The following is a 10,206-nucleotide window of genomic DNA, read 5'->3' as shown; positions in this document are numbered from 1 at the left end:
TGCTTGTCCCAAGATAACTAATATCATCAAAATAAAGCAGCATTGTGCTTTTAACAGGAAAGAGTTATCCTATGAAGTAGCATATGATTCCTGGGATGGGTTTTTGAATCATCCCTTCATGATTTTATACTCGGGGAGTCAGAAATCTTTTTTCTGAGAAATTTGGTGGGGACACCACCACAAGGGTCAGACCCTGGATTTCTCCAAGAGTAGAGGGCTATTGAATCACAAGTTCTTGTTCTTGTCTGCTGACAACTTTGTTTTATTTTGGATCAGATACATTACCTCAGACTGTGATGCAGTTTCCATCATCCATGATTCTCAGGGTTATGCTAAAACGCCAGAAGATGCAGTTGGAGATGTTCTCAAAGCTGGTATGTATTATCCAGAAGCTACCACTCTGCTCTTACTTTTTTAAAACTAATTGATCCTTCCATAGGTCCTGACTAATTTGAGTGCATAAATTGATTAGTATCACAAGGTGGGTACGACCAATAGGCTAAAGAACAACAATAATAATGAAAAATGCTATCTTATCAGAACTTATACCAGCCAAATTCAATCATTATCTTCATAAAAGGCAATCAAGAATTATAATTCGGAACTTAAATTTCAGGAATGGATGTGAATTGTGGCAACTACGTGCAAAAATATGCCAAGTCTGCAGTCCAACAGGGAAAACTATCTGAAGGGGACATAAACCGAGCTCTGCACAACCTATTCTCCATCAGAATGAGGTTGGGTCTCTTCAATGGAAATCCAAAATACGAAGCCTATGGCAAAATAGCTCCAAGCCAAGTCTGCACGCAGAAGCACCAGAACCTGGCATTGGAAGCAGCCAGAGATGGCATTGTTCTGTTGAAGAACTCAGTCAATATCCTTCCTCTGTCTAAATCGAAAGTAAAGTCACTTGGTGTGATCGGCCTGAATGCAAACAATGCAACGAAACTACTTGGCAACTATGCCGGCCCTCCATGCAAAAGCATCACTCCACTTGAGGCATTGCAGAGCTATGTTAAGGACACCAGATACTTATCTGGGTGCGACACTGCTGCCTGTACTTCGAGTTCAACCAGTGAAGCAGTCCAATTGGCAAGATCGGTGGACTATGTGGTTATGTTCATGGGTTTGGATCTGGAGCAGGAGAGGGAGGACCTTGATAGAGTGGACTTGGTTCTCCCAGGGATGCAGCAAAGCCTTATCACTAGTGTCGCAAGAGCGGCAAAAAGGCCTGTAATCCTGGTGCTGTTATGCGGCGGTCCGGTAGATATCACATTTGCCAAGTATGAAAAGAAGATTGGAGGCATCTTGTGGGCTGGTTATCCTGGTGAAGCTGGTGGACTGGCTATTGCACAGGTTATTTTTGGAGAACATAATCCAGGTGAGACTCTCTGCTTTGCTTCAGGATCAACAAATACTTGATGATTAAATTCAGGAGACAATCCACCTGTTCATCTATCAGTTTACACATTAAGATGAGAAGTTGAACTCATTCCACATAAAGTTATAGTTTGAAATTAGTAAATTATGGAAGAAAAAAATTGATGCACATATATCTTCCCCAAAATCTGTACTTCTAGGACTATAGCCAGTACTTCATATGAAGAGTGCTGATTCGTTAGCTAGAAAGGGGAAGGTTTTTAATGTTAAGTCACCTGGGAAGAATGATTTGCTGGTGGAATAAAGAAACATCCTTTTTCAAACTATAATGGCTTTTACAAGATTACATTTGAACTCCACCAAGATTTCTAACAATCCAAAATTTATTTTACATGGATTATGAATTGATCAGAAACTGCAGATGTTAAGTGGTTTGGTTTGATGTTCTAATGCAGGGGGAAGATTACCTGTCACCTGGTATCCACAGTCTTTCACAAGTGTTCCCATGACTGACATGAGGATGAGAGCTGACCCTGCCTCTGGATACCCAGGCCGCACCTATCGATTTTATACCGGTAAACCTGTATACAGTTTTGGCTTCGGTCTTAGCTACTCCACTTATTCTTATGAATTTAGTGCGGAATCTGAGAACAAAATCTACCTGAACAAATCGATCAGTCTTGATGCTTTCAAGATGTCAGGATCTTTAAGTTATGATATAACAAACATGGGCTCCGAAGCATGCAAGAAGCTCAAATTCTCAACAGTTGTTGGGGTAAAAAATCATGGACCAATGGATGGGAAACATCCAGTTTTGCTTTTTCTGCGCTGGCCTAATGCCCTGCATGGGAGGCCTATGAAACAATTGATAGGATTCCAAAGTGTGCATTTGAAGGCTGGGGAAAGAGCTGATGTCAAATTTGTTGTGAGCCCATGCAAGCACCTCGGTCGAACCAACATAGATGGTGCAAAGTTGTTGGACCAAGGATCTCATTTTTTGATGACAGGAAAAAAGGAATATCAGATCAGCATCATGGCATGAATCAGTTGTGAGAGAGTTTGAACTTTAAAGTTTGTAATTTGCATTCTTCTCAAGGGAAAAAAGAAAAAAAAAACTTGGCAATATGCAGACCCTGAAAAGTGTAGCTCATGGAAGTGCACTAGGAATTTTCTTTCAAACTAGCATTCAAAGAAAATCTCTAATATCCTTCCTCCCTCATGTTGTCTAATAAATGCTGTCTTAAAGAAGCATCTAGCTTTCAGAAAAAGCTTTTCTATGAGAATTAAAGGAGCACTGACTGTCATTGAGAGAATGTATCTTTCAAAGATTTGAAGAAATCCATGCAGTGCACAATTAGTTTCTGTTTCAATCTATGAGTCTATAATTTATATATTGCAGCTGTACTGTGTTTTATTTTAGGGGCAGACGAGCATGGCATGCTTGGCCTCAATCCTCGTGACTCATTTTATGAATTTCTTTAGAATTTGTTTTTCCCTTCTATAATAATGTTGAACTTCTAACAAGCTAAAATCCCTGGACATATTTCATGATAAACATTCACAGGCAACAATTGGTGTTAACACTGATAACCAATCTCTTATCATTTTTCTCACGACTTGCATTTTAATGCTTTTCGAGACCCAGACTTGATAACTTCTCAAGAATGTTTGAGAAGGGCAATAAGGAAATCACCAGCCAAGCTGTAAACTTTGTCAGTGTTGGAGCAGCTGTTACTGTTGAATTCATTCCTTACAAGACTCTCCAGAGTCCATCCAGTCTTCATGGTAAAAGCACTATTTATGTGCTTGATATCGATTTCTGATCGAGTCACCACAGTTCGAATCAAAACCTCTCTAGCATCACCATCCTTCAGTTTTCTTCGGAGTTGCTTGGCAAAGTGCTTCTCAGGAAAACTGAATGCATCGGATCACAATACGGAGCTGCCTTCCAAAGTCTCCACATTTCTCTTTTTTTAAGAACTTCATGAATTCATGACCATAGAGCTGTTTGTAGGAGGAAAGAATTGCTTTGATTTGGCTAGTGCTGCTTTGGCTGATAACCAAGATGATGCTCCTCTGATCAATGTGTTTTCCACTTTCAATTGCTTCATAGAGTGTCTTTGCATCGCACATTGCCATACTTGTATCAACTCTTCCTCCATTATAACAGTTCAAGCTTAAGATTGCTAGAAGAACCTAGCAGGAAACACAATGGTTTTTGGTCATTCAAAGATAAATACTTAATAGTAAAATAATTTAAATGAAAGAGAAGTTTACCTCCTTCAAGCTGCCAATAGTTTTTGAGGAAACATCTTGTTCAAGGTTGGAGTCGTACTGAGCTTGATAGGCTTGCTTGGCAGAACTAAGCTCCAAAGAAGAGCGAGTGCAGATAATTTCAGTGAGAGTATCAGGATCCAAACTCTGACCAAAAGTGCTCCTCTCACAATTTCAGCATCTCTTTCAGGAGGTTCGCTTGCGCGAAGATAAGCCACCTCTGAGTGAAACACATCATCAAGACTAATGGTGCATCGGTATGCATTACTTCTACTTGCATTTGAAAGATTAGGAAGACTTACAGCAAATGGATTGTCTCTTTGGGAGAAGCCATGGAGGAGGTCGCGGTTATAGAGAGCACGGTATGTCTGACGAATGAGCTTAAGCTCTTCCATGTTTCTTTTACTGAGGATCTCCAGAACCTTTCTTGGGTCATTTGATGCACCCTTGCCTGCTGTTATAATACATAGTTAAAGTTAGAAATATGTTTTAATAAGAAATTCTCAAGACAATGTATATAAACTAAAAGTTGATATTTGTTGTAGATATACAAAAGATGATAATATCTGAACGTTGATTGATTCAACTGATTATGTTAAAGTTCCAAGAAATACGCATATGACTGTTGTTCATGGAAGAATTAACTAGCATGCTGCAGGCAATACATTTCCACTGTAAACAAGTCAGATTGAGTACATCGCTTGGTGGCGGCCTTAGAATATGCTTCCAATGTTCTCACACTCCATAGCATCTGAGATAAGTTCTTGAAGTAGGAGTACATCTTTCATTTAACAAACAACACGTTAAAAACGTACACCAACCATTTTTGGCCCTTCGTTCGGAAAACCATTTCCAATTTTTGAATATTGGAAATAAGATTAAAGGGATGTCAATTGTAAAAGCTGCAAGGATCCTTGACTCAAAGGGTTCTCTAGCTATTGGCAAAGTTTAAATCTAAACAACCTGAGCAAATAAACTCAAGAATTTTGGAACTTAGATGAAAGTTATTTGGAAATTATATTTTCCTACAGATTATCTCGACATAAAGACAATGACAAGTTGCATGGAAACCATTAGCAAGATTTTTTGGGTAACCCAATAGCTAGATAAATGAGATAAAAAGCCTCTTAACTTATTCAAAGTTTGGAGACCTATGAAATATATACCAGCAAACAAGAGTGGAGGTAACACAATCAGCTTCATATTTCTTGGCCGTTTGTGAACTGGCTGCCATTTTAAAGAGCCTGCGGATGCTGATCTTGAACAACTTAAGGATAGAAGGCCTGAGAGTACTATTTATTGAGTTCTCTAATGCTATACCGTGGAATATTACTTTCTTTAAAGCATCCAGGAAAGGTGAGAACAGACAAAACATCATCTTAAGAACATATCCTATGTTCCCAATTTTCAACCATAGCCTTCCCACAACACTTCACTTTCTTTCAGGAACTTTGTTAAATAAAAGTCATGTTTACATCACCTAATGCTCTTATCAGCATAGTCAGAATCTCTCATGAGGGAATCATTCCATCTGATAGTGCCCGGTCAGATCCAAATAAAATAAGAGAAGAAAACAAAAATAGAATCCAGAAGAGTCCCTGATGATGGGATGAAAACTGAAAGCAGTTATCGTAGTCACCCATGCAAACAGAATCCACACCTTAATAAAATAATTCGCATGAGAATCCGCTTGCTAATACTTAACCACAAAGTTACCATTCAACTATTGCTGTAGTGGCGGGAAGATCAAATAATCTTTTATCTGTTGCCGCTCCTGAGTCAGAGAACAAAGTGGTACTCGGAACTTCTTTTCGTATTCTTTATTCCTCATCTTAGATTAATAGCCACCTCTGCACCTCTGTTTTAGGGTAGCATTCACATAGCAATAGAGTCCAGGAGAGAAGTAGAAGTCAGTAGCAAAAGTCAGCCAGTTTCAACAAGCACAGAAATAATTAGATGTTATTTATAAAACATTTATCATTGGTGAATCAAGTAATTTCACATTCCTTTGTCTTCTTTATTGGTGCTTTAATTGGGAACTCTTAGGTGCTCATAAGCCCGTTTCTTTGCCAAGATGAAAGAGGACACATGTTTAAACTGAAACAAATTTCCTCTCTCTTCATTGAATCCTGCTTAATCAAAGAGGTCCTTTTACAACCAAGAAACGCTGCATCAGTATTACAGACATCAGAGAAGCTGTAAAATAATTATACAACAAAATATAGTGATCGATCTCTCAAGACATTCTTTGAAATGCCCAAATCACAAGTAGAGGCAAAAATTGCGGGTTTGTCATCTATGTTAAAAATGTGACAGCCTCATTAGCACTAGCATCGCTATTGACAGGATGAATATAAACAAATAGGTCATTACTAGTAATTCTGTAGCCAAAGAGCACTGGCACAGTCACTTTGTTCTGTCCAAAAGTGACAACAACACCAGGTCTCCCCCAGCAGCCCATATCATGACAGGGACAGTCACCTCATTTGTCCCATCACCAATGTGCGTGGTAACAAAATCTGTGGGTGTGAACACTGAACAATCCTGTGACAAGCAAGTTACTTCATAAGGATTAATTCTCTTTTTCTTCCATTCATAAGTGGCGCGAGAAAAATAAAAGTATAGAGAACTTAAACAAAATCAATTGCATGATCTCCTTTGGTTACTTATGCTGTTAGAAAGGCCCTATGGGAATATAAAGACAATTTTCAAGAAAATTTCGTTCCAGAACTGTTAATGTGCATGCTTGTGGCTTATCCAGCCAACAAGATGTCAGATACAAACTCTTATCTAATCCAATGATTCCATAGGGATCATATGACATGACAGCAACTGAATTGGAATCGCCAATTATATATCTTCTGAAATTCTTATGCAGTTTCAAAGCATTGAAAGAAAACCAACTTTAGATTACAAACCTTGGCTAAGAGACGGGAAGATATATACTGTTGCATTTACAGGGAGAGTATGCTTGAACTCATATGGCCGCATATCAACATCACTGCCAGAAAAGAAGAATGAAATGAGACTTGAGAAAAATTATAAGTAGATAAATACAATCTAATCCATGATGTAGATATTAAAGTAAAAGGAAGTTTTACAGTAAGTACATATGTATCAGTTTTCCAAATGATACACATATTAAGCAGTAATGAAGATAAAGCAAGTTAATTTTGATAAGGGACTGATATAAAACAAGAACATACATTGAGAACATAAATCATGTCAGTTGATATACACATTTCTAGAAGACATAATGACATAGAATGAGAATAGTGAAATACACAATTTATGAATCTTGCTGCGAGGCTAACTTGAAAAAGAGTACAAAAGAGACCATGACAGAGAAAACCTCATTCATCATCTAATCATGTTTCTTTAGCAGTAATGGTTCACTAAGTTCTTTTAGTTATCTTGATTAAACCTTGACATGATCAAGGTAGCGATCTACAATTTTATGAATACAGTCTTCCCATTTCCGATCATCTCAAGCTTCTCCAAATTTTTCTTGCCATTATCATCAAGAATTTATAAGACATTTCCTCTTCTTTGTACAGCCTACACCCTGAAATCAATATTCTGTCCCCACATTGTTAGGGTGGTTGAGTCTTTGTTAACATAGCAAAGCTGTCTTGCGTAGTTCTTTAACACTAACATTCAAATAATGATGCTCCTAAACTTCCTTTGGTGTACTTCCTAGTTTTAATTGTCCATCCCTCGCAATGAATCCACCCAGCATCTTTATGTTTGCTATACCGAGTTTATGAGCATTTAACATTTTTATGCTGAATACTCTAATCAACACAGCATAACTGATTTTTTTGGGATACTGTAAGTTTTCGTTCATCACTAGACAATGCTATCAAAATACCTATGCTTCTCTTAGCAATCCCTATTAAATTGGCAGCACCATCACTATTTTCAAATTTAGATGTATAATAAAGATCATGATTTTTTTTTGGTTGGAGAAGTAAAACAAAGGATATGATATGGACTTCCATATGATGATTTGGTCAAAGCTAACCCACAAGCAAACCGACATAAAAGAAAATAGGTAACACAAAGGAAAAGAAAAGAGATATGCAAGCTATCCGCGAGAACAAACTCTCAAGACAAAAGAGACTCATAGGTCCTTAAGAAAACAATCTCAGTGATATCTTTTCAAGCATCTCATCTATCTAAAAAAAATTCTTTTATTGTTGTTTTTCAATGTCTCCCACAAAATTGCTCTTGATATGACACACCAAAATGATCATTAAGTCTAAGTTAAGGTCATGGTCTTCTACCTAAACAAATTGGCAAGCCTTCACATTGCAATGAGCAAACATGTGAACCTTCCAGTGTAGAAGAGACTAACAGAGAGTTCATGTAACAATAGGTTGTCATCCAAGATACGAAGAGCATGTTTCTTATCCATGTTTGAATCCCTGCTAGGAAAGGAAATTCTGAATGAAAATTCTACCTGAAATGGTTAGCCTGACAGATAGTAGGGTAGCACAAGAATTAAAGATTCACTACAGAAATACTTATGAATTTATAAAAGGAAATCCACTGGTCTTCCACTGCCACATTGTTATTTTACAAACCTTGGCCAAATAACTTTTAAAAAGGAAATGGATAGTATGCTCTTTTACCTTCATGATAATCAACCTAATCCTGAACCCCACCCACTCGGCGTGGAACCCTGCACTTCCATTGCACCAATAGCCAAATGATAACGGGTATTTATCAATACAACTACTTCAGCATGATTGTTAAATGTTGTTTGACTATCAACTTCGAAGCATCATTGTTTACTCAGTTGAACAATATGACATAACAAGATTAACACATACACACATACATACATACATAAACCTTGGTCGCTTGGGAGGGAAAAAAGCAGCTAGAAATGAACAGACTGTAATACAACAAAAAGTACGATTCTTATGAGAAACTCAGAGAAATGTGTACATAACTTTTAAAAACATGAAATATCCAATGGATTGTACATGTTGGGAACATATTTCTCCAGAAATCTAGCACATATACAGATGCAGGTCTTGTTAATCCTTTCTACCATGTGCTGAAACAAAACCTTTACCAAACATTCTCTGCTCCCTTGTTCCTTCATCATGTCAATAGGAAATCAATTACAGGTCATTATAAAATTATTTTACAAACATCACCAGGGAAATATATCCGTATCTATATAAATCCATGCAACATTTTGACTTCTCATGATATCAACAATGAGATTGAATAAAATATGTTGATTTTTGGAAGCTACAAATCATAATATCTGAGAAGTTGTAATACCTATGTTCAGGACTTCTTAAATCCTCTGCAGTATCATGCCAATGATCTTCTTCAACCACTTTGATCATCCCACTATTGCTGATTTTCCAGTGAAGAAGAAAGTGCAGTAAAAGAACAGGTTCAGAACCTGATGCCATGTCATTATCCCCCTAGGGAGAAAAACTGAAACTCGTTTTTTCTCTCATTAGGCTCAGTAGCTTCTCCAGTTGCATCCTCCATTTGGGTTTCTAAATCAACACTTTCACTCTCTAAAGCTTTCTAAACACGAAAGCGTAACTCATTGTTGTCATAAAACGACGAAACAGCACTAAGAGAAATTTTTTTCCCGATATCTAAAGCACTGCAACCTGCCGAGTCCAGTCCTGGCAAATGGCTTGCTATCTGACCAACAAACTTTTCATCTAACTTACTGCATTTCCCGATATCTGTCACCCAAAACAATATGAAGATATGAAGAGGAAGCCCCAAAAAAGGACCCAGCATACTCTCAAACTGCTGCAGTACAATTGACCACTTGCTCTTCGTCAGCATAGCTGGCTTAAACCTCCCAAAGATTTGTGCTCGGCATCTATAATTTCAGTTTAGGTGCCACCAAAAAGAAAAAAGAAAAACCGCATATCAAAGTTTCAAACTTTACGCTTCATGCGTGCAAATCAAGCTATAAAGTTTCAAATTTGATTGATTTGGAGAGTTCTTAATGCTTTTTTCCTGTTCACGAGCATTCCTAGAAAACCTAATGCTAAGAAATTCAATCCCCCACTCCGGAATTCAAAATAAGAGAGAAGCGGTAGAGATCAAACATTCTCAAGAGATAGGAATGAGAATTACCTTATAGAATTTGGATCTGAAGAGATCCCTAAGGTAGAGATCGACGAACCCTGCGTCCGGTCCCAGCAAGAGAAGATCCGCCACCATCATGGACTTCAGGTCATCTGGACGGCTCGAATCTCCGCCCGCGTGGCCGGAGATCTCGCACAAAGGCGCCGAGATCATGTCTTCCACGGCTACCAGGGCGGCGACGAGGATGAGCGGCAGCGCGGTCCTCCATGCCACCATCTCCCGCCTGGAAGGGACTTACGTCTAGGAATCGCTGAGAAGAAGAGAAATCGAGCTCATAGGTGGCTAGGATTTCGAACCGCGGCGCGGGGAGATTGTCGGTCTCAACCTCCATGGCCGCAAGACATGTAAACTTCTGATGCCCCAAAGTTGACCGCTCTCATATCCTAAATGACTTCTCGATCCAATTTCCTGCCG

At 38.4% G+C, this 10,206-nt stretch overlaps 1 protein-coding gene, 1 long non-coding RNA gene and 1 pseudogene across 2 annotated transcripts; 1 reads left to right on the top strand and 2 right to left on the bottom strand.

Moving 5' to 3' along the window:
- Positions 1 to 10: 10 nt before the first annotated feature.
- LOC120105104 (probable beta-D-xylosidase 7) lies at positions 11 to 2,750 on the top strand. The gene is made up of 3 exons (XM_039117235.1): positions 11 to 374; positions 617 to 1,381; positions 1,836 to 2,750. Exons 2-3 carry the CDS (start codon positions 619 to 621, stop codon positions 2,420 to 2,422), a joined length of 1,350 nt encoding a protein of 449 aa, XP_038973163.1. The 5' UTR covers positions 11 to 374; positions 617 to 618; the 3' UTR covers positions 2,423 to 2,750.
- Positions 2,751 to 3,285: 535 nt separating this feature from the next.
- LOC120105100 lies at positions 3,286 to 4,124 on the bottom strand (annotated as a pseudogene).
- A 2,030-nt stretch (positions 4,125 to 6,154) lies between these two features.
- On the bottom strand, positions 6,155 to 10,206 carry LOC120105103. Its single transcript, XR_005507500.1, has 3 exons — positions 9,781 to 10,206; positions 6,573 to 6,655; positions 6,155 to 6,198 (listed from the first exon to the last, which is right to left on the bottom strand). It is a non-coding gene; the product is annotated as an uncharacterized LOC120105103 (long non-coding RNA).

This window comes from Phoenix dactylifera, unplaced genomic scaffold, assembly GCF_009389715.1.
Source record: "Phoenix dactylifera cultivar Barhee BC4 unplaced genomic scaffold, palm_55x_up_171113_PBpolish2nd_filt_p 000190F, whole genome shotgun sequence".
NCBI lineage: Eukaryota > Viridiplantae > Streptophyta > Magnoliopsida > Arecales > Arecaceae > Phoenix > Phoenix dactylifera.
Note: the sequence above shows the minus strand (reverse complement) of the source record. Positions and strands in the feature narration are given on the sequence as shown.